Source organism: Anser brachyrhynchus (genome assembly GCF_964034855.1).
Source record: "Anser brachyrhynchus genome assembly, chromosome: 8".
Lineage (NCBI taxonomy): Eukaryota > Metazoa > Chordata > Aves > Anseriformes > Anatidae > Anser > Anser brachyrhynchus.
Window position 1 is genome coordinate 5,625,316 of NC_137702.1, and position 22,948 is coordinate 5,648,263.

A 22,948-nucleotide genomic window follows, 5' to 3' on the forward strand; every position below is an offset into this window, starting at 1 on the left:
GGGTGTGGGTTTTTTTTTTAACGTTCAGGGAAGAAAAAAGTATTTAGCAGATCCACTTACTGACACCCAGTCCTGTTTAGGATGAAGATGTGAACGCAGACTAATGCGCAGCTTTCCCGCTGCATTATTTGTCCTTAAGTGACTCTCTCTTGAGAGCAGAGTGCTGACCATGACTGATCAAAGCACACTCCCTTATGGTATACTAGACTTCTCGCCCCTGTTAACTCAGAAAATGGTTTGTGACCAGTCCCTTGTACCAGCACAGAGAACAGAGAGCGCTTTATTGCCTACCAGCAGAGAAAGACTGTGCCTGTCACAGCCTTAATAATAGCACACAGAGAACAAGATGACTTGTGGCACTAAAGAAATCAGAGTAAATACGAAAGGCAAGATTTTCAGTTTTTAATAACTAGAAGAAATTCATACAATAGTTTGCTGCTTAAATTTGTTTACACAATCATTCTGAAACACCTTCTTTTTGGAGGAAAAAAAGCCTTTACATGGAATATTTTCCTTACAACCTAACTGTAATTAGAAAATTCATTTCAAGTTGTTTTTTTTTATGATACACTAAAAACAAGCACCAGATTTTAATCATGAGGGAGGCATGGAAGTCTGAGTGAGTTGCTCATTAAGCAGAGGTATTAGATAGCACCTATACCCCAGGGCGTTTTGGTTTTCACCCCAGGGTTTCAGAAAATGCCCACCATCGCAGGGTGACTGAGCCTATGGAAGGATGGATAGAGAATTACCGAAATTCAGTTTGTATCCAACTGTGGAACGCAGGGGAGATCCCCTGGCTTGGGTAAACAGCTAGCTCTTGCCACATCCAGGGTCCAGCTACAGCAGACTTGGCTGATTTATGGTTAACTAGGATTTGCAGTTATCCTCTAGGAATCCCCTCCCATGGAACAACTACCCTGAATTCCCACTATTTCCTATTAGCCCAGCACAAAGCTGTTAAATGTTATTCAAATAATTACACCTGAAGACCCATCTCAGGGATGAAGCCAAACCGAGGCACGACAAACTGACAGAAGTAAGAAACAGGTGAGTCAGCACGGATGGCTTTTTAGCAGGAAAATATACAGCAGAGGAGAAGATACTTTTTGAGCAACAACCGTACGCAGACTTCCACCAACTCCGATTTACAGCACCACTTTCATCATTAGTAGTTCTTGCCTTCAGCAGCCCTGTTAATAGAGCGGTGCCAAGTGAGTCACACCGTCAGCACTTCTGCACGCCCCTTACGACAGAAAGGGTTCCCGGTTCCACGGAGATGCAGGCACATGAAGTTCTCGTTCAGCAGCAAGCACGACACCTCACTTTTTATGGCTCTGTACAAACGCAGGGACAGTGAGCGTGCCAGTCTTGACTTCTGCTCGGATTTCAGGTTTGTGCTTTAATGAGAAGACAAGAGCTCGCACCATTCTGCGATACGGCGTGCTAATGAGACGGGAAGAGAGATGAAAAGCTTCTCGCTCAATATTTTCAGCCAGTGGGTGATCAATCTGAAAACAGCAAAGTATAAAATTAGATCTCTACATTTAATAAGGAGACCGACTGGCTGAAATTGGAGTTTGGTGTTTTTCAGCGCTTCTTCGTTAATCAGCATAGATTCGAGGAAATCTACTTCTCATCACAAGTGCAACAGGAAGAACAATTTAATTCCACCCTAGCAATTAAGGAACACAGCAACATGGTCAGTAGTAGGGAACATATTCACATCTCCAGCTGGGTGGCAGCGCTTTGCCATCACGACAGGAAACTAATCTGCAGCTAGCTTTGGGTATCCAGTTGAACTACAATTGTAAGCTACGTTGTACTGTCTCCATTAAGATCACTTTTTGATCTTGCTGATATAAGGCACCTTGGATACTATTTTAAACTCGATTCCAACAGCAACTCTAAGACACACCAAACACTTGGCAACTCTGCCTGGTGCTATAAAGGGAAATGTGGGCTCTGTGAGTGTGGAAAGAGGTATAATTAAGAACGCAGAAAGGGATTTACTAAATGTTAATTACGTAGTTATTGCTTCAACATGTGCCAAAACCTGTAATTTAGCACAGCTTAGAAAAAAATCCCCTGCCCATCAAGAAATTGTTTTAATTTCACTTCTGCCTTTTGTTACAGGGAATCTCCCATGCTTCACATACAGGAGATTCCAGCATACCAACCAGTATTCCTCCAAGTCCTTTCCCAACACTTTTACTGTCTTTTTGCTACCCACCATTAAATTGTCCCTCTGCCAGTCTGCACTAGAAGTCCAACCGAATCCATTCAGCCCCCATTCTCCCTCTTTATCCACCTCTCGTGTCCCTGCTTTCCACTTTCTGTACTTCTGTGGCTCCCACTCCTATCTACGCTGTTCATCGTGCTGATATAAGCTCCCTCTGCAGATATGGTGGTAGCTGCAAGCCAGAAGGGCAGCTTTCCTCATCATAATTTCAGGTGAGTCCTGTTCTGAGGTGATTCTGCCTTGTCCTGCCTTACCCAACACCACTTGTTTGAGGGTGATATCACAGCCTTCACATCCCATAGGCTCAAACTTTACCAGCAGTCTTATTGCCGTGCACAGAGCTGCTTTGCAAGAAATAAGCTTGACCCAGCAGCCCAGCAAAAGTGAGCTCCCCACAAAATCATTCTGAGGCATTCCCACAGCAAGTCACCCTTTAGTTCTGCCTCAGTCCAGGTGGATGGGAAGTTGGAGAGGTTGTTCTCATAGACAGCAAACACACAGCTTTGAAACTTGAGTGCTTATCACTTTTCTTGCCATTTAAAGGATAACTAATGAATAAATTAAAAGGATAATTATTACAGAGTTTCATAGACAAGCAAACTAGTCATTAAGCCTTACAGTAAAATCCTGTTCGTTTACTTAAAGATACCAGAGGGATCTGGTATTTATCACCACTTTATATATTGTCAACCTTGCCTCTATGTTTTCGCAACAGATGTCAATTTACAAATGTTTAATTACTTAAATATGAAACACCCAGAAGGTCCCAGTGTTGTTTTAACTGCTGATAAGTAACAGTAAAAACTTTGTTCTACTAACTTCTTATACAGCCCGGCTGAAGTAGATACGCAGCTATTCTGTTGGCTGGTTATGTAAATGTGCAATATACACCTCGCTTACAATTAGCACATTTACTTGCTTAATAATAATAATTAAAATAAAATCTACCTTTAAAACAAAGACGCTGATAACTGGGGACATGGGGAGAATCACTGAATATAAGCACTCTTGTCCCCACTCTGCCAGCAGGACCAGCTTTATGAAAACTATGACTGAAAAAGGCTTGTCCAGCTTGTTCCTACAAGGAATTACCCTTTGAGCCAAAGATTAACACTACCTCTAGATCCAGGGCTTCACAAAGCAGCTTCCGTGCGTTCTTTCTGAAAGCCTCAGTCTTGGGATCACTCCTGACTTCTATTGAGGGCCTGTTTGAATGGTTTTTGATGAAAGTTCGCCACTGCGTGTAAACATCTTTGGCAAGGCTGGCCACGTCGTGATCTGAATGTTTGCGCATCTTATTCACGGTGTGACCTGGAAAACAGCAACAGCTCCTTCAGCTTTGGTACAGAGACCAAATACACCAGCCAAGCTGGTGCTCAAGCAGCCAAACACACTTTTAATTCAGGCAGCGTCAGCGAAACAAGCAAAGCATTAATGCGAAGGTAAATATAAAATAACCAGGAATGAAGACTGAAGTTCTCACTCATTGACTCCTGCAAGTGATTTTGCCTGAGCAATTAGCAAGGAACTGAGTTATACAGCTGAAAATGACTTTGCCACAACACCAAGGTGTGGAGACAATTACATATTACAGACATTTTCTACGCAGATAGTGGATCTGGTGAAAGTATGTAAAATTAGCCAACAAAGAGCACTTTTTTTTTCTTTTAACTCAAATCACCTTTAAGGAAGCAGATGTTGCTGCTATAGTGTTTTAACACACAAACATCACGGTGACACAAACAGAATCTTCCCAATCGACACAGGCTTGCCCGTGCAAAGACACTTTCCTTTGAGAGGAGACAAAAGGGATCTTTTTCCAGCGTGGTATTTCTCTCTGACCAGTAGCGCCGTTGGCCAGAAGATGTCACTGTTAGGCTTCTGTGGATCTTGCAGCAGATCCTCTACTCAGAAAGCCCCCCTCGCCTTGGAAAAGGAGATGCAATCCGTGCCTTTCCCCTTACTTCTGAGTTGTCATTTGTCACGTTTGGTTCATTCAGGCTTTTCCTGAGACTTTTTCAGTGCCTCCCTGAACGGGCTGGGCTGCAAGAGCCACAGAAGCCTAACAAGTGGCATCTTCTCACTGGCAAAAAAAAGGCCAGCATGACCGTCTGTCACTCCTGGATATTCTGTGCCATGTATGATCTGCAGACAGGAAAGGCAGGGACCATGCAGTCTCACATCACCCCTCCCCCAAATCCCACAGAAAGCAGTCAGGTACAAGCCTGTGCTATCCGCACAGCGCTGCCCTTCTGCTGGGGATTTCTCTGAGTGAGGGTGCAGTAAAGCATCCTCTTATCTTTAAAAAGCTTGGGGGATGGTCTCTTTTGCACCGACAAGCCAAGCAGACACAACAAAGCCTGACGTTCAGGTGAGATCAGAGAAGATGTACCTATTTTTGTTGAAAGCAACACTTCCTTGGAAGGTATTTTCTTCTTCAGCTCCTCCAAAGCTTCGATCAGATTCTCCTTCGGTTGCCCAGGAAGCTCGAGCATAGACTTCCACCTCTTTATGTCTTCCACGACCACAACTCTCTGCAAATGAGAAAAGCATTTAGGAAAGCGGAATGATCTTACAATAATTAAGGACGTTGGCTTCACCCCAGCTACTGGGGTTGCAATCGGTATGTGAATTATTGATTACGGCATGCAGCAGAGCACGGAATACACGCGGCACAGTTACGGGTACTCAGGACAGACAGAAGGGACAAGACGCTTGATCTTGTTATGTCAAACTCAGGGGAAGCGGTAGGGAACAGCCGCTAGAAAGGAATATTTTGGAATTTAAGGATACTGCACTACAAATATCTCAATTGCAAAAGGGGATCCCGGCGTTTCGAGGCGTGTGAGCCGCCGTGGGGGCTGCAGGCCCCCCCCCTCCCCGTCCCCTCAGGGGCCGCGACCCGCCCGGGACCTGCCCTGAGGGCCTCGAGCGGGGCCTGCCGCAGGGCCGGGGGCTGCGGCCGGGCGCTGCGGGCGCCCTGCGGGGAGCGGGCCCGCCGCACCACGAAGCGCTCCATGCCGCCGCGCTGCCCTCCCGGAAGCCGCCGTGTAGTTCCGCCGCGCGTCAAGCCCCCTTAGGGTGGCCGGGGCCAAGCCGCCGAGAGGACTACATCTCCCAGCAGGCTGCGCGAGGAGGAGGACGTGGCGGGGATAATCTCGCGAGAGGCCGGCGGGCTGGTCCCGTCAGCGGGGCGGTGAGGGAGGAGGAAGATGGCGGCGCTGCCCCTCAGCCTGCTCCTGCTGGTGGCCGCCGGCCGCCAGGCCCGTGCCGTGCCCTCTGCCGCCGCCGCCGCCTCGTCCGAGGCTTTCGACTCCGTGCTGGGCAACACGGCGTCCTGCCACCGCGCCTGCCAGCTCACCTACTCCCTGCACACCTACCCCAAGGTACGGGCGGGCCCCGCCGTGTGGTGGCAGCGATAGGTGTGGGGAAGCCTCGGGGCTGCTCCTGCTCGGCCTCCTGGGGGCTCCGGGGGCTGTGCTGCCGGTGAAATCGGTATGGCGGTGCGAGCAGCGGGGCTCAGCCTTGTTTCAGTGTGTTCCCGCTGAAGGTGCGTCAGGCGGGCTCTTGTAAGATAAGAAATGTGTGGCACAGTAAGTGCAGAAGGAAATGCGATGAGGAGTTTATGAGCATCGATATATTCGGTTGTTTTATGTCTAAAATAAACAGATTTTTTACGTAGACAGCATGTGCTTAAATGTCCGTAATGTGACTTTTTTTTCCTCACAAGCCAGGACAAGAAAAAATGCTTTTTTCAGGTTCTGCGTTCTGTGGGTGCGGGGAGGGGTCCCTCTCTTCTCCTCCTGTTCCTAAAGAGGCAGCTGTCATTCGGCTTAGGCTGCTGCATCTTTTAACTAGAACAGTGCCAAGGACCCAAGCCAGGATGCCTGGGTGACACATTTTGAAGGATGAAGCAGAAACGGTGGCCAGGGAGTAGCCTGGCAGAACCTTCAGCCTGTTCGGATTTCCTTGCACAGAATTTCTTCTGTCCCGTGATGAGACAGTGGAATGATATCTAGCGAGGATACAGCTGCCTGCTTCAGAGTTCACTGTTGGTTCAAAGGTTCGTGCAGCTCCGAACTGCTGGTGTGAACATGGAAAAGCTGTTACTGTGGCCTCATCTCCCCTGTTTTGTTTTTCACTGGCAATATATTGCGTTATCAGCTGCAGCTGTATAGCGGTCTGAGCTCTGAATGAGGGGCGTTCTTACACTGGCTTTGAGATTTCACTTGAGGGCAGCAGGAAAATGCAAGTAGTGATAATATGAGGTAACAGGGCTCTGTTCACTTTCACGTGAAACTAAAATTGGCTTTTTTCACACAGCAGCTGATGCTGGTATCTCCACAGAGGGAGGTAGCAGGGAGTTGTGTGGCGTACAGGTAACACTAGATCTGCACGTGTCATATGCTTTGGTACCTCCGTGCAATGATAGGGAGGAGAGGGAACTAAATCTGGGAAATTAGGACTAAATGTTATCCTAAAATATTTCCAATTAGTCTTTGGTCTGCTTGTCACAAAGCTATCAGTTGAGTAGAAGGAAATTGGTTGCGTTAACGTTGGAGAATAAGTCAATTTTCACTAAGACTTTTTGTGGAAGACTGCCACAGAAATGTTTTTAAAGCTAGCTTTGGTTGGATATCAAATTATAGAATGTGGTTTTGGCACCAATGTAACTGTTTGAGCCACCCTGCCTGTGCTGTTAGAGCTGAGTTTTGTTCTGTGTTCCATTTTCCACTTCTCTGCCTTTGAAGCACATGAACCTGTGCTCTCAAACAACGGCCAGTTTGTTCACAATGGGTTATGCGGTAAGGTGTGGTCTGTTTATTTTCGTTAGGTTAATTCAGAGCCTGTGTACCACCTGCAAAGCAACTGGGAGCAATCATGTGAGCGGCCGTGTAGCTGAGAGTTGGGATGGGTCTGATTCCTGACCTGAAGTAGGAGCGCTCAGGTGGCTGGCTGTAACCCTGCAACGGGGAGAGCATCGGTTGTGGGAAGTGCACACACGTAGTTAACCGTGGTATTGCTACAGAAGACAGTCAGAAGTTAATGTTTTATTTCAACAAATCTGTTGTCCTTCTAACTAGTCTGGTGGATATATTGTAATATGCTGACAAAAAAGTCTTTTTTTTGTCCTCACCTGTTGGGTTCTGTACTGAAGTTGCACGATGGAGGACTGTACTCGTTCCACGGTTGAATGTCAGTAAATCTTTTACAGCGGTATGTCTTATTTTTAAAGCCAACGCTTTTTCAAGACTGCATCGTAACTTCGCTGTGAGTTGTAGGACTGGCATTGCAAAATAGGATTTGCTGTTCCAGGTCTGGCTTACCACAGGATAGAGAGCTCTGTCTGAAATAAATCAATAGCTATGTTACAGCCATAAAGAGCTGTAGCTTGGTTTTATTTCAGGTTAGCCAGACCGCCAGCTTAGCTGACTTCTAGGTCCAGTGAAGGGAGGAAGGACGGTGTTCTAGTGTGGGGCTTTTTATAGCACTTCCAAAAAAAAAAATTGTTTTTTCGCATTTTTTTCTTGAATGGAGGAATGCAATCTTCTCTTGTGCCTTCCCAGGAAGAGGAACTGTATGCGTGCCAGCGAGGCTGCAGACTCTTTTCCATTTGCCAGTTTGTGGATGATGGCATCGATCTGAATCGAACCAAACTGGAATGCGATTCCGGTAAGAATTTGGTACTCCTTTAACATCCCGTAGCGTGGAGATGCACGGAGGGAAGAGCAGGAACATCATTGAATTGGTGGGATTATTTCAGTTGCTTCTTGGTTTTGTTTAACAACTTCTTGAAGGTTATGTATAGGATACGAGATCTTCTTGGAGGGTTGTATGTTCTCATCAACTTTCTTCTTCCATGGTCCGTAGTGTTACCATTTTCCTGAATTTCTTAATCAGTTGTGAATAAGTTACAAGTACTTAAATTCACTTTAAAATTTTTGTCATGGAGAGCAAAAAATGGCTGGAAAAAGAATCCACTCAACACTTTTCCTTTCCTAACTCTGCGCAACATCAGGGCCATGTACAATTCCTAACAAATTTGGTTGTGAAAGTGAATTGTTCAGTTGGAGTAAGAACACAGATCGTAACGTACTGTCTGCTTTGTAACGGGTGGTCTGGGCTAAACCCTCAGGAACAGGTATGTTTTGTTTGAAATAGACCATTAAATACTTCTGACTAATTGTCTGAGATCCGTGTCAGAGCAAAAACCTCATGGTGAAGGTGAAATATGTATACTACAGGCCAAAAAGTACTATTTTTGTGTAGAACTTACCCAGTAAGGCAGCTGGTGAACAGTTTTACTCAGATTAAGTGGGACATAACCACCCAGAGCAGGAAAGCTAGTAGGTCCCCTCTGTATTTCAAATATAATTAGGCACTGACTCAGTGCTCAAAGGAGGCTTTTGTCTTCCCAGTAGCTCATAAAAACCAGAGGGCTAGTGGCTGTCTCAGGGAGCTGATGGAAGGTCTGTAAGTAGAAAGCCTGACGTGCAAAGATGTTAATGTGATACCAAACTGTATTAAATACTCCAGAAATGGGCTAATGCTCAAGTCTGTCATAGACTGTGTATAGCTGTGATACAGCATGTCAGTCTAGTTGTCAAACCATACAAGAAAGAGTGCCATAAAAAGGGTGATGTAGCAATAAAGCACATGTAGAGGTAATTGAACAGTTGCTTACTTTCTGATTTAACTCTCCTTCCTGAGGCTGTTGTCTTTTGCTGGCTTATGTTCTGTAATCTGTTACTCTGGTTGGTACCCTGACTAATTATTCTGTGCTTGGCAAGATGCATCTTGGCTGAGCTGCTCAGTTCTGTCTTTTGATGTCTCTGTGTCTACTAGTTTGGTGGCACTTTTGCCATGGAATTGCTGTTCAGGTGCTGTGAGCTGCGAACTCCAATGTTTAGCTGCGGAGGCCGTGCTTATTGCCAGCATTCTGGCCTTTGGTGGTGCGTTTGTTCCTGTGGGAAAATTCAGAAAGCTGCTGTCGGTGTCGCTGCTTGGTTTGAGTCTTTAGTTCAAGCAGTGCTGCGACGTTGTCCATCTCAGCTCTAGTATTTTGTGAAAGAGCTGTGCCCGTAGGTTGTCTGCCTGGTTTCTCCGTGTATAAATGGGAATAATTTCAATTTCTTGGTCTTCATGATCTCTGGTGAACAATAACTAGAAGATGCCTATAAAATGAAGAATTGGCTTAGTTTTTTGTTTAAAAATAAATAGTAGTATTTTCAACACAGTTTTCGAAGGAGAATGCTCCCTTCATTTTCCTGTGATACCTGGACTTCTGCTGTTACCTCTAAGGGATTTAGTCAACCTAGGCTTCCTCTATTCTTTTAGTATCCCAGCTCTGTTCGCTGAGGTTAAAATATATATATTTATTTCATGTGATCTGTACATGAAAAAATACAGTGGTAGGAAGAGGATCAATGAAAAGTCGCAACCCTGAGTTTGTCTAGAATAACATTTCTGATCAGCTGCTCTGACTGCGTTCGGTTTTCAGATATGTCGTGTGTGTCAGCTCTGATTCCATAACCTTCGTTAGACCTCACAGCAAACGCTAACCGTGGAGTGATTGCCACGTCTTTCCCTACAGCTAGGATTGTCAGTCTTTTAACTGCTGCTTTGCTTCTGATCCAACTTATGCTGAAAATGTTTTCGTAACTAAAATGCAGAATTTATCTTCTCATTTGGGGAACTTCTTCCTTGCAGCTTGTACCGAGGCATACTCCCAATCTGATGAACAATATGCTTGCCATCTTGGATGCCAGAACCAATTGCCATTTGCTGAGTTAAGGCAAGAGCAAGTAAGTAGATGACATGTTTTTCAAATACCACCTACTTGTTTTCTGTTCAGCATGTCTTCTCTTTTTTAAACTTCTTCAAACGGAAGACAGATCTTCCGAAGGACTGAAATACAGACATGGGGCTGGGGGTGAGCATGAACATGACTTCTGGCCTTTTCATATAAAAACAAACAGAAAACCGGCTAATGTATTTGCAGTTAATGTCCCTGATGCCAAGGATTCATCTCCTCTTTCCTCTGACACTGGTGAGATCGTTCTGGAGTGACATGATGGACTCAGCTCAGAGCTTCATAACGTCCTCGTGGACTTTCTACCTTCAAGCAGATGATGGAAAAATTGTCATATTCCAGGTGCTTGTCATTTTTTCATTAGGATTAAGGTGTCCTAGCTACCAAAAATATAATTCTGCTCCTTCCAGTCTTAGGGGGAAAAAAAAAAAAAAAAAAAAAAAAACAGAGCACTGTCAGAAGTGTTTAGTTTTCGATAGTATTTCGCCACCTTCAGTGCTGGTACAAGGAAAAAAAATGTGAATGGTGTATGTCTTAAGGTTAACTTCCCTAATAATTTTGAAAATGTGTATGATCAAAATTAATGGGAGCTTGCTAGCAGGATCTCCTAACCCCTGATTCTGTTTTAGTCAAAGCCAGAAGTACAGTATGTTCCACAACTCGAACAGGAAACTGGAGACGCGAGAGGATCTTTATCGCTGAGTAAAACAGCCGGTAAGTTGTTCCTTGTGATTTGGAAGAGCAAATGCAAATGTTCCATGTCATGCAAAGAGAGAAAGAAAAAAAAGAAATTGCAGGTGGCACATGAAAGCAAATGTTTAGAAAGCTAAAATATAATTGGGACGTATACTGCATGATGCACCCTTAGCAAAGTCTGTGGTAGAAACCAGACTGCTGGAAATAGAAACATGCAAGCTAGGGCCATTTTAAAAGCTTCCTTTTATGTTCTCTGCATCAACAAACTGTATAAAGTTTGGGGCTTCTCCTACTTTTATTGCTTTTCTGACAGCTGTTTCTGCTGATCTGTTTCAGCAGACCTACGCCCAGGAAGTTCGCAGATGTACCGAGGGCTTTTTGAAGAGCACGGAAGCGACAGCCTTTTCAAGTGTCTTTCCATGTATGTATGTCGTGTACCGTACCTCGTACGGAGCGTAGTGGTGGCACTGTTGCAGTGTCTCAGCGCTGCGAGTCTGTTGCTTCAGGATGCCCAGCAGTTGTATTTGTGTATCTGACCTTCTGTTATCGCTACCTTCTGTGCTAGCCCAATGTTGTTTGTGAGCTGGTCTGCCAACTTTGATCCTCTTTCACATTTCAGTTGATCAGAATGTTGATGATTTCCTATGCTTTGAATGTGGAACACAATGCTGACTGTTTCCTAAACTTTTTTTTTGAGTATGTTCTGCAAACTGCTTAATCAGTTCTGTGTTTTGCCTGTTCTTTACCTCTGATAATGTTTTAGGGCAAAGCACTTTTATTTTGTTTTGGGATTTTCTGATATGAAAGACACTGTTGTGTCTCATGTCTAGGCTGAAAATGCCCACTGTATCTTTAAGCTTTGCTGAAGATCAGTGTTGGTTCTTTCTTCCCTTACTCACTGATGACTTTTTCCTTTAAAGTTTAGGTACGAAGGATCAGTGAACTGCACCTCTTGAAATTGTGAGTGGGAGGATGCTTAGGGCCCGATAAACAGAATCCAACAGTCTCAGTGTCTTTTAAAGTCAGATACTAAATAGGTGTTGGAGGCTAAACCGTATACCCAGAAGTCTGAAGGAGACTAGTGAATCCATAGGACATACGGTCAAAATTGAGCAGAACTTTTTAGGTCCATACTTTGATATTCAATATATCAAATCTAGTAACGTTCTTTTCGTTACAGAAATTCCAGTTGGATTTTAACCACTACACTTGTCCTGTCAGTGTTGGTGCTGCTCTGGATTTGTTGTGCAACAGTAGCTACAGCTGTGGAGCAGTACGTTCCATCTGAGGTAACCCTACCTTATAATTTAAAATACTTTGAATTTATTCATGATATTGCTTTTATGTTACAGCTTTCTACAGGCCGATAAACATATATGGGGGAGGGATCAGTTGGAAAAAGTTCATTTTGCAGATGTGGTTAGCAAACAGATTTTGTTGTTTATATGATGATTTTATATCTGAACAATTTTTGCTCGCTCTTGTGGCCAATAGGTGCTCTGAGCCTTACTCAGTAGGACCAGGTGCGATGTCTTTTGCCTTGTAGCCCTGCCCTCTTAACTTTTAGGTGGCTTTTAACTGGAAAGCAGCCTCTGTTTGTTTCTCTGCTGAGGGTTGGATGGTGGGGCTGGAACCCAGTATGGCTGCTGTTCAGGAGGATCACCAGTGAGAACAGAAGTCACCACAGACTCTGATCAGAGGGGAACCAACTGAACTAGTGTGCCTAGTGCCCAGAGAGATAACTGCTTCTGAAATAAGCAAGACTTGCAGTATTTGCAAGCTAAAGAGGCTGGTACACAAGCACTACATCTGCTATTATTCTGGCAGATTTAATACGTTTATTTGCACTCAAATATAGTTTGTCATGAATTTCAGCTGATGCAGAAAGTCTGGGCTATCTTCTGTTGAAGGGCTGCAGACATGAAAACCAAGAATGTAGTTGCATAACGAAATGCATTTTATTCACAGTATCAAGAGTCCTTGTCTAAAAGTAATCTGTTTAAATATTTCAGAAGCTGAGCATCTATGGAGATCTGGAATACATGAATGAACAAAAACTGAGCAGATACCCATCCTCTGCGCTTGTTGTGGTTAGATGCAAGACCGAGGAGCACGAAGAAGCAGGACCTCTTCCTACAAAAGTTAATCTGGCTCAATCAGCAATTTAAATAAGCCTCCATTGGAATGAACAGACTAATTCTAACAGTGCTAGAAACTCCTGATTGTTTGTGGTGGTTCTTCAGATAAGAAGTTTAGCAGCCAGTCTTTAAATGCAAATAAAGTTACAGAATCAACATGTCATGGGATTTTGTTTTCAGGTAGTAGTGAAGATTCAGACACCTTGAATTTGTTTCCAGACATGATCACTTTCCACTGGTGTTTGCTATGTGTCTTGCTTACAAAAGCTGTAAGCATGCTTTCCATACTTCTGCCACGACACTTTCAAACTTATTTGTGTGTTCTAGGATGTAACGTGTACATTCAGAGTTAGCTTTGTAAAGGTATAAGAAATTTTAAGTGGGCAGGAGATGCCTTTTTAGTGTTGCACTTTCTGTTGTAGTTAAGAGAAAATATTATAAAATTATCTGCTGATTTTTTTGTACTTGTTAATGTCCATGCATAAACAACCCTTTCTGCAAAAATAAATATATTTTTTCTACAGTGTGGCTATATCCACGATGGAAAGCATTTGTGAGGTACTGTAGGCTAGAACTCAGTTTGTGAAAGATGGAAACTGCTAAAACTTGTGGACATATCCTTTCACACACAACACATGGTCAATTATTTTGTCAAACTTTATCCTTTATGTCTTAAATTGCTTGTAAAGTTAGAGCCTGTGTTTTCTGAAGAAAATCTGCTTTCCACTCTTGATTAACTACTCTAGTCTTGTAACTTCATTTACAGAAACAAGTTGATTCCTGAGAAATGAGAACAGACAAATAAAAATGACTGTATAGAAAATGTTGCCTACATAGCTTTTTGCTACGGTTGATTATTGACTACGGTATGCTCAGCACGAAAGCCTGTCTGTAGCATTCCTCTCATGGGCAGGGTGACCTGATTTTGCTATGTGATTCACTAACACGACAACTAACAGTGTCCCTCATGTCTCTAATACATTTTTGCTGTTCTTTTCTTTGAGATTACTATCGCTAGCTCCCTTAGTATTCACAATTTGTGGATGTGTGATTTGTTTAAAGGTCTGTTTGTAAGTATTTGAGAACTGGCTAGAACGCATGGTCTCCAACTCATAGTGTTGTGTTGATTATACAGAACTCCTGTAAAGGTTTAAAAGCAGAAAAAGAATTTCTCCAGGTTCTGAATTTGGTGGAAATGGTTGATATTCTGGAGAATACAATATGTTGTTCCCTTTCTGTTACAACCGGTTCAATAGCCTGATCTGGCTGTGATGCTGATGGTTGTGTAACTGCAGATGATGCAGCCTTGCAGGGGCCATTAAGCAGGAATGTGCATTGTTGCCTATACAGCACTGCTGGAAACCGCTGCCTAGATGCACTCAAGCAGATTTTCCCTCAATGAGGCTTAAGAGCACTGAGAGGTTTGTTTTAAGCAGGCTTGTATCAACGTACAGAAATTGTAAGCTGAAGTTTTAAATTACTGGTACCTCTTGATGTTAAATTTTTCTTCAGTGAGCAGTGTTGTGAACCAGAAATCAGTGTCAGCAGCCATTGGCGTGTACCTGTGTGTGGGCGGCATTAATGCAAAGGCCTCAGACTTGACTGTCGTGAAAATCAGTTGTGATGTTTTCAGAACACTGTTACTGGCGTAACAGCGGTGGGAAATCCCTTTCTGCTGCAGTACTGCAGTTGAGACCTGCATTCCTGCTCACGCAGTGCAAACCTCAGTACACAGCCCTGCTCCAGCACAGAATGGCGTTGTTCTGCGTCCGGCGCTATCAGATGTGACGTATGCGAACGGGTGTTCAGAAATCTGTACGTATGGGCTCAGTGATTGCCCTATTCTTAGCACTACATTGTTCTGGATTGCCTTTCCAGAAGAGACTTTAGCAATCCCATTTTTTGTAACTGAATAAGTAACATGTAGATGTTTGAGTCTGTTACAGTATTTTACTTTCCTGTTACGTGTAGTTGCAGAGCGAGTGTTACAGCTTCAGGAAAACACGGCTATTGGCGTGTTTTAAATGTGTACAGTACGGCCTCTGTTATGTTGACTTTATTTCATGAATGTGAAACTTTCTTTTCTGTTCCAAAATGTCTGACTTTATTGCTTACATTCCTAGGTTTGACTTAAACAACTTCTGCTTTTATTTGGCATTGTATCTGCCTATGCATCTACAACAAAGGGAGAAAACTACAAATGGATCAAATAAAGTTTTACGTGTTTTGTCTCTTGTTCACTGTTTAATAACGACACCTCAGCTAAGTAATGTGTGCAGTGAAGCCGGTGATTCAGTTAGGTCACAGGAAACTGTGTGCCTGTAGCAATCTGTCACTTGGCACTACTGTTTCCAAGGTAAGCCAGAGCCTAAAGAACTCGTTAAGCGCTGTGCTTGTAAGCTCGTGTCAAAGCAGCTTTCTTTAGTAAAATTGGATACTGCCTAGGCTGCGAGAATCGAACTTGTTTCTCAAGATTTCTAGTTTAAGTGGAGTATTTAAACTATCTTGGCATTTGACTTTGCAAAATGGCTTCTCCTACTTATTTTTTTTTTTAAAAACGTTTAGCTTCCTGACATCTTCATTTTCAGAGGCTGCAATTTGGGTTTGATCTCTGCCCAAGACCACCATTTAAATGAAGGGCCTTAAATTGTTGAAATTGCAGAAGGAAAGCATTTTATATTCTCTTTAGGCATGCGTTCAATTGAACTTGGAACAGATTTTAAATAGAGTCATCCTGACTTCAGTAAGGCATCTCTCAAGCGTGTGCGATTCACCACTGGCAGAAGCAGCCGTGGCACTTCTGTGTGAGTTTTAGGGTTTTTGTTTTGGGTGATAGAATTTGCGAAGGTCTCACGTGTCTCACATCATTCTCAATATATTCATCTTTATTTCCTTTTCAATACTCTGGCAAGTGTTTTGTGCTTCAGAAGGCTTGCTTGTGTGTGTTACCTCTTTCTCATCAAGTCTTTCTTTTTTGGGGGGCAGGGGGCTGGTGATCTGATGGGGTGTAACTGATCTGAAACCGACTACCTGCTTGGTTACAGCTGAGCTTGATAATCTTGCGGTAGGAAACAGCGGTAGATGACAGTTCTTATGGACATTTGTCTCTAAGAATTGTTTTACTCTACATATTAAATGTTTTTGTTAAGGATTGGTATGTGGGATGTGCGTAGAGAGTCTGCTTGACCTGGTACATGGGACTCTTACCAAGCTCACTATCACCTAAAGCTTTTTGAAGGTTCAAAATGCTCATTCTTTAGCAAGCCTGATTAGAAACTTAAATGTCCCCTTTAAAAAGCAGAGGATCTGGAATTTGGTACACAGGTTTTAACCCTTAGTCTCATTCTTCCATGGTGTGGTGAGTGCCTAGAGTCACGGACTGTGCTAGTCGGGGTTTGGTGTTCTCACCCCAAATTCCTCTCCAACCAGGAGAGCTTTCTGGCACAAAGTTTAACCATGATACATTTCTGGGAGAAGCTTCTGCTTTGGACAAACAGGTGTTGCCATGCTGAAGGAGGAAGGCTTATTTAACTCGGGCTGGTCTGCGAGCAGGTGAGCGCAGGGCTGGCACGTGCTGTTGCCAAGAAGCCAATAACTCAAGGCAATCACAAGGGAGTTGTGTGCTTGGGGAGGGAGAGGGAAGTAGCAATAGTCATTCCTCTGTTATCGGGCATTATTTGTTGTTTTGCATCAATTCACTTGGTGAAACTGTCTTGGGGACAGCTTTTAGGCAATACCGCTGCCAACTTCTCCAAGCCCTGGTTAACTGGTTCTTAGGAGGGAGAATCCTGCGGGGTGGAAACAATTTGGAGGTGCTTGAGTTCTGGGGACCCTCCTGCAAGCAAGAGGAATGTGGGCTCACAGCATTTTGTCCTTGAAATCGCAAATCCACTCTGTGTGCGGTGTTGAAGCCTGCAGCCAATTCAGAAGCTGCAATCTATTTCATGTTGAGGTTTACTGCAGGCCTGGAGATTCACGTACGCAAGTAAAAGAGGACCCGGGAGGATTTGCTCTGCCTGTGCTCATGGCCCAAGCGAGGAAGCTGTACCAGGTGGCTGTATCCTGCGCAGTTCTGCCAAGACCTGATCATCTTGCAGGAGTCTGGGCTAATGCCAGAGGCCAGTGTGTCAGCCTTGTTTTAGAAAAGAGGTGGGGAAAAGAATTTTGGGTGAAGGTGATCTGACTCCCTTTCCTCAGGCCTTTTCAACTCCTGTCCTCTGGTTCCTGGCTGGCACCAAGGTAAATGGAAGCTGCGTCAGCTGGGGGGTGAGCGTTCATCTTCTACACGTGTCAGGAGCAGCAGTGGGGTTGTTGGCATCAGAAGTCTCTGTGTCCTTTATCAGCTGGGAGGAATGAGAAGCAAGCTGCAAACCCTGCTTCTGACCAGAGCAAGTGCTCAGCCTGTCTTCCCTGGCCTCTGCTGCACGCGTGCCCGGGCAGCACTGCGCTCCTTGCTTTCCTCCCTCTGTTGCGTTTTGTATCCTGGTAACATTGCTCACGTTAGAGCCGGTGTATGCTGGTAACATGGCTGAGTTTTGGGGTGCAGAGAGGTCCCTGTGGTCCGCTGAGCTGTTGTGAAGACACTAGCTCCAGGAGGAATGAACAAAACTCATCCCCAGGTACGGTCCTGCACTCTGGAAAAATCTGATGTGCGACTGCTTCCTAAAATACACTTGTTCTCGATAACGTTGTTTGTCTAACTTCTCTATCAGTGGCTTCTGAGTTTCCTAGTCATGTCTACTTTACCTGATTTGATACAAAAGGGTATCAAGTCCAGCACTTGATATCAATACTTCTGTATTGTGTTAGCGCTTGATGTACAAATGGGAAACGGAGATTTGAAAGGTAATCTGACCGCTTTGTGAGCCAAATCTGGGTCAGGTTTCCACTGAGGCAATTTTTGTTTGTATGTAAAATATTTATTGCCACGTCTATCCATATTTACATATTAATTCCTGGGTAAGATGGTAGAAGAACTAGAAAAGCATATGTTGCATGGTTATCATGTGCCACTTCTGTAAGCAGTGTTTTGTTCCTTTACTTCTAGAGGAATGGTGATGTAGCTCCTTTTGATCCAGCAAAGTCCTTCTCTGAAGAAAGAGGTAACAAATGTAATGCCAAGCTTAACATTTTTGTTATTGAACTGTAAATCAACTGAAACTATCTAGGCAACGTAAAATACAGGCAGTATTTATGATCTGTTGAGACTGATATTTTTCCCCCCTCTGTAGTGAAACATCCAGACTATAAAATTAATAGACTTCAGCTGCTTTTTGTTGGCCTGGCGTTGGCAATCTTATGGCACAGTAACATGATATGTAATATTCCTCTGTTGCAGATGAGGCTTATAACTATTTCTGTAGGCTTTCTATATGTTTTAAGCTTCAGCAAATTTTGTCCACATTAAGAAAGAGAAGGTGAGATCACGTACAATCAACAGTAAACCTGCAGATTGGCTTGAAACAGCATTTTCTCACTGCCTTTATTTTATACTCATGTCTGTTCGGTCAAAGGCATTGTCTTGTAGACACAGGCACCCTGTAATTCACCACTTATCTTTTAAACTGAGATGTTCTGCCTTTGATTCCTGCTCATGCCTGACGGAGGAGTTGGTTACTGCAGCCTGGATCCCTTTGTGGCTGAGCAAGGGGTGTGTCTTTGCCTTCCTACGACACACAGCAATTGAGTGAGTGTGAGGCACAGCTAAGAAATCCTAACTTTTTCATCAAGGCTCTTTATGTTCAGAAACACCAAAATCCAGTTATTCACGCAGGGTTGTCTTAAGTGAACAGTTACGCAAGCGTGTGTGTTTCTCAGATGACCACGTTCATTTTTTCCTGTCTGTCTGGGAATACAGAGGAATCCCAGAGAAGTTAGCGCTGGGTTTAGACACACAGCACTGGCGTTGCCAAGGTCGAGGCAGCTGGTCAGCTTGTACGTGTGCTGCTCTGTGTTGCAATGGCTGTGGTTTTGGCCTTTAACTTCCTGATTTTGCTTGATTTATGTCGGTAACCTTCTGAAGGCTGGGCTCCCTGGAAGGCTGCAGCCTGTTGTATCCTGCAATGTCTTTGGGGAGGGAAAGGGGCTGCTTGTCGGCCAGTTCTCACCATTTCGAGCTGATAATTCACCCTTGGGTGATGGAAGTGCCTGAGCCCAGGTATTAAAACTCAACTGCTGATGTGGCAGAGGAGAGTCTCACCCACACCTCAGCAGCTCCCCACCAGCCCAGAGCCCCCCTGGCTCCCCCAGCCCCTCACCTCTCTCCTTTGCCTCCCGACAGGCTGCTGCCGGCCGCGTGGGGCCTGCCTGCGCTGCCCGCCGAGATGTGTCTGTGTCACCATGCTGGTGCTGCTCCTCCTGGCTGCCACGGCGGCCATCGTGGGCCTGGCAGTGGCGCTGGGGCTCCCACCACGCTCCCCAGGTCAGTCCCATGAGTGTCGTCGTTGGCCCCATGGCGGAGGTGGAAAGCGGTGCTGAGGGGAACGGTGGTGGGGAGAAGGAAAGGGGCTGAGAGGGGTGGCCGTGAGCTGTTCCTTGGCTGTGGAAACTCCGGGTGGCACAACTTCAAGCTGCTGGCACCCACCATGAGGACACTGGAGATTGGTCCTGGGCCCTGGTTATTTCCAGATGACAAATAAATTTCTGAATTCCCCCATTTGATTCTGAAATCTTCTCCTTGATTTGCTCCCCATACCATCTGTGAGCATGAGACTGTCAGAAAATAGCGTCTCTTGCTTGCCCTTCAGCGAACCGCCTCTGTGCAGCCTCCAATAACCGGACAGGCTTCTTGTGTGACGACGGAGTGACTTGCATCCCAGCCAGCCAGGTCTGTGATGGAACCACCAACTGCAGAGACGGAGAGGATGAGCAGGAGAAACTCTGTGGTGAGCAGTTTTGTTGAGATCTTCCCACCCTGCTCTTCCTGCTGTGCTCTGAAGACCTGTCTCACCAACTGGGCCATAAATTAACCGCTTCTTTAGCTGTCTGTCCCTGTTTCAGCAGGCACAGCTGTGCCCCAAGAGCTCAGCACGGGCTCTGTCTCTGCCCTTGCAGGCGACCTGCCCCGCAGCCTCCCGGCCTACCTGGTTTTCCGCTGCGGTAACCCTGCGCACTGGGTCTATGCCGACAAGAGGTGCAACGGGATGAACGACTGCGGGGACTGCTCCGACGAGATGGGGAGCTGTAAGTCTGCCTTCTACTACTGTTAGCAAAGGGCCTGGTCTGGTGATAGATCGAAGAGGTTTTCCAGGAGTGGTGCTTACTGCTGCTGCTGGGAACGCCTGGAGGCTTGTGTCCTCCTCTGAGACACAAAATGGCTGGGCTAGGTCATGAGAACTACGTGGGTTCCCTCACGTCAGCTGGCCAGAGGCAGCCAAGAGGGGAGAGACTCCCTGCTTTGAAGGCCCTTTCCAGCCTGAATGGTTCTATGGCTCTATGGACGTGGCTCTAAAGGACACAGTGTAGTGATGGGACTTGGTAGGTCAGGTTGATGGTTGGAGTTGACAGTCTTTAAGGTCTTTCCCAACCTAAATGATATGATGATTCTTTGCTCCAGCCCCAAAAGTTGTTCCTTCGCTGTGACTTGCTGAGCATGGAGCAGTTCCATCTTGATGCATAGCTGTAGGCAGTAGCAATCATTCAAAACTGGCCTTTGGTCCTTGGTCAGGAGTCCTGAAGACCAAGGGGGACTGAGCGTGCCTCTGTGACCTAAATCCACCTCTGCTCAAAAATAAGCAGCAGCTTTCTTCCTAAATCACCCCTGAGGTTTTGAACCTCCAGTGAGACCTGTCTGCAACACCAGTTTTGTCTCGGGTAGCCTGCTAACCAAGTGAATTACAGCTGGCCGTTCCTCTCAGGATGGCATCTCTGCCATGAAGGTCATAAAAATGTCTCTTTGGTGGGTTCACAGACGGGGTCATCACTGGTGGCTTTTCAGTAGCTGCCAGCATTAGGAAGGAGGCTCCTGGTGAGAGCAGCAGCAGCATTTCTGTTCCTGGTTTCTCACCCCCACAGTGGCCACCTGCCCTCCGTGCGGGTCAGCGTGGTGGAGCTGCAGCCCCGTGTTCTACGAGTACTGCGCCTGCGTGCCCAGGTCGCTGTGCCGCGACGGCGTCCAGCATTGCACCAGCTGGTCCGACGAGTACCTCTGCACACCGTGAAGCCTCAGCACCGGGAAACGCTGGACGTGGCGGGGTGCTTCCTGCACTGTCACCTCCCATGCTGCTGTCCTCCTGCTCTGGAAGCTCTGGCCTGAGCAGCCCCGATCAGCAGCGTGAGGGGACAGGAGCGCCGTGCTTCTAGCTTGTGGCCACCGTCTGTGGGACACTTTCATGGGTCCTCCTGAGCGCTTCCCTCTGACACATCTTCACGTTCCTGATGTCCGTGGGCAGGAGAAGGTGGTGCCGGTGTGTAAAGCACGTCTGCGGGTTGTTTCAGCAGCTGCTTTGAAGGCTCTGCGCTGACGCAGCTGGGATGCTTCCTGTGGGGCCTGGTGCTGGGGTGACACGTCTGGGGAGCCACCATCCGGGCCACCTCCTGCGCTGCGTTCAAACCATGAAGATCAGCGTGGAGAGTAATGGTGAGGGAACTGCGGTGGATATGTTGGGGTTTGTGGGGAAAAATCAGTGTTCCTGTGGCGGTGTAGCTGTCCTTCCAACCAGCCTGGGCACTCGTGGGGGACCAGGGCACATCCAAAGTGTGTTTGTCTTGGGGCTGCGTGGTTTTGGAGTGGCAGCTCCGCAAGCAGGCACTGGGCTGGGATGCATTGCACTGCGTTCGGTTAGCAAGGAATAAAGGTGTGTGGAGGGATCCATGGCAGCCTTGGCGTTGGGCAGAAGAAAACCAAGAGCTGCAGCCACTGCCGGGCGGCTGCGGGATGACTCGGGATCTGCTCGCTGCTCGGTTCGCTCCTCTGCCAGCCAGGCCTTCAAAGCAGGCCGCAGGATAGCGATGTGGATGTGCCATTGAGATTTAAGAAAGCTGTGTTCCTTCTCTGCTGCTTTGAAAAGACAATCTCATCTGTGTCTGAAACACTGAATCTGAGGAAAACACAGATTTACTGTGAGTGTTTCTCCTGTTCTAGGCCCAAAATAAACATCAGGCACTGTTCTCCCCACCGCCATCCCAGGTCACATATCTTTAAAAATAAAACCCAGTCCACTCATTTCCTCTCTCTCCTGTGATCTGTAACTCGGCAGCTCGCCATGGCTGGTATAAATGGTGAATGTTTGTTCTAATTCGTAGCTGGGATACAGCCATAGATCTGACAGATCTTTTAAAATAGCTTCGCTGTGTTCTGACTCACGCTTTACCTAGAATGAGATGGCAAAATTCTGCATAATGGAACAGGTACCATGGAAATTTTTAGAGCTGTATTTAATAACCCCTCCTTTTCCATGCCAGGCTAGGACGGATGCCTTGCTTTTGCCATGTCTGTAAAGCATCACCTCAGTGCTACAGCTCAGAGGAGTGACTGAGAGTTTTTTAGATAAACATTTCTCACTTTCAAGCTTCCAGCCTCAGTCAAAACATGAAATAGAGATGCACGTTTTTACCAGAAAATCACAGGCATCTAACATTTCAACAGGGCTGATTTGGGGTCAGTAAATCCTGGTTTGTTGTAGTTGCTGTGCTTCTCTTATTACGCCAAAGCATTTCCAGGGGCAATCTACAAGGATGTTCTGCAGCACTTCCTCAGAAGAGCTCAAGGAGGGGTGGTTCGGGGGCAGCTCCCTCTCTTCTGGGGAAGAGCTGCTTTGTGATCCAGCTTGGGTTCAGCCACCGGCTGTTTGCCTTCTTCGTGGGCTTTGAAACCTTCATGCTCAGCATTGAGACCGGCAAATACGGTTAGTAAGAAACTTGTTCTGCATTAAAAATAGTGGGACAGCCATGACTTTCTGCAGCCTCTCACATTTGCTGTGGGTGGGAAGAGGACGCTGGTTAGGCTGGGCCATGTGGCAATTGCAGGATTCCCCCGGTCCTGTATTTGTCAGTCATTGCAGCAGCTCCCCTGTCAGTGGAGGATTTGTGCCTCAGAGCTCTAAACAGAGATTAGGGGTT

General features: G+C 45.8%; 3 protein-coding genes across 6 annotated transcripts; 2 read left to right on the forward strand and 1 right to left on the reverse strand.

The window, feature by feature from the left end:
- Positions 1 to 388: 388 nt before the first annotated feature.
- TCEANC2 (transcription elongation factor A N-terminal and central domain containing 2) lies at positions 389 to 5,348 on the reverse strand. 2 transcript variants are annotated; one of them, XM_080603249.1, is made up of 4 exons: positions 5,160 to 5,348; positions 4,635 to 4,776; positions 3,360 to 3,553; positions 389 to 1,511 (listed from the first exon to the last, which is right to left on the reverse strand). In XM_080603249.1, the coding sequence occupies exons 1-4, from the start codon at positions 5,259 to 5,261 to the stop codon at positions 1,323 to 1,325; spliced, it is 627 nt and encodes a 208-aa protein (XP_080459375.1). In that variant the 5' UTR covers positions 5,262 to 5,348; the 3' UTR covers positions 389 to 1,322. The 2 variants fall into 2 exon arrangements, with proteins under 2 accessions (XP_080459375.1, XP_080459374.1); XM_080603248.1 differs by having other exon boundaries at positions 4,635 to 4,772; positions 5,156 to 5,346.
- A 54-nt stretch (positions 5,349 to 5,402) lies between these two features.
- Positions 5,403 to 13,712, forward strand: TMEM59 (transmembrane protein 59). 2 transcript variants are annotated; one of them, XM_080603238.1, is made up of 8 exons: positions 5,403 to 5,628; positions 7,810 to 7,915; positions 9,953 to 10,047; positions 10,245 to 10,397; positions 10,685 to 10,769; positions 11,088 to 11,172; positions 11,932 to 12,040; positions 12,764 to 13,712. In XM_080603238.1, exons 1-8 carry the CDS (start codon positions 5,455 to 5,457, stop codon positions 12,917 to 12,919), a joined length of 963 nt encoding a protein of 320 aa, XP_080459364.1. In that variant the 5' UTR covers positions 5,403 to 5,454; the 3' UTR covers positions 12,920 to 13,712. The 2 variants fall into 2 exon arrangements, with proteins under 2 accessions (XP_080459364.1, XP_080459365.1); XM_080603239.1 differs by having other exon boundaries at positions 5,405 to 5,628; positions 11,091 to 11,172.
- A 1,618-nt stretch (positions 13,713 to 15,330) lies between these two features.
- On the forward strand, positions 15,331 to 22,070 carry LDLRAD1 (low density lipoprotein receptor class A domain containing 1). Of its 2 annotated transcripts, none has more exons than XM_080603247.1 (6): positions 15,331 to 17,508; positions 17,937 to 17,991; positions 19,170 to 19,310; positions 19,654 to 19,773; positions 19,943 to 20,071; positions 20,903 to 22,070. In XM_080603247.1, exons 1-6 carry the CDS (start codon positions 17,488 to 17,490, stop codon positions 21,046 to 21,048), a joined length of 612 nt encoding a protein of 203 aa, XP_080459373.1. In that variant the 5' UTR covers positions 15,331 to 17,487; the 3' UTR covers positions 21,049 to 22,070. The 2 variants fall into 2 exon arrangements, with proteins under 2 accessions (XP_080459373.1, XP_080459372.1); XM_080603246.1 differs by having other exon boundaries at positions 16,442 to 17,508; positions 19,636 to 19,773; positions 20,903 to 22,069.
- Positions 22,071 to 22,948: the final 878 nt, after the last annotated feature.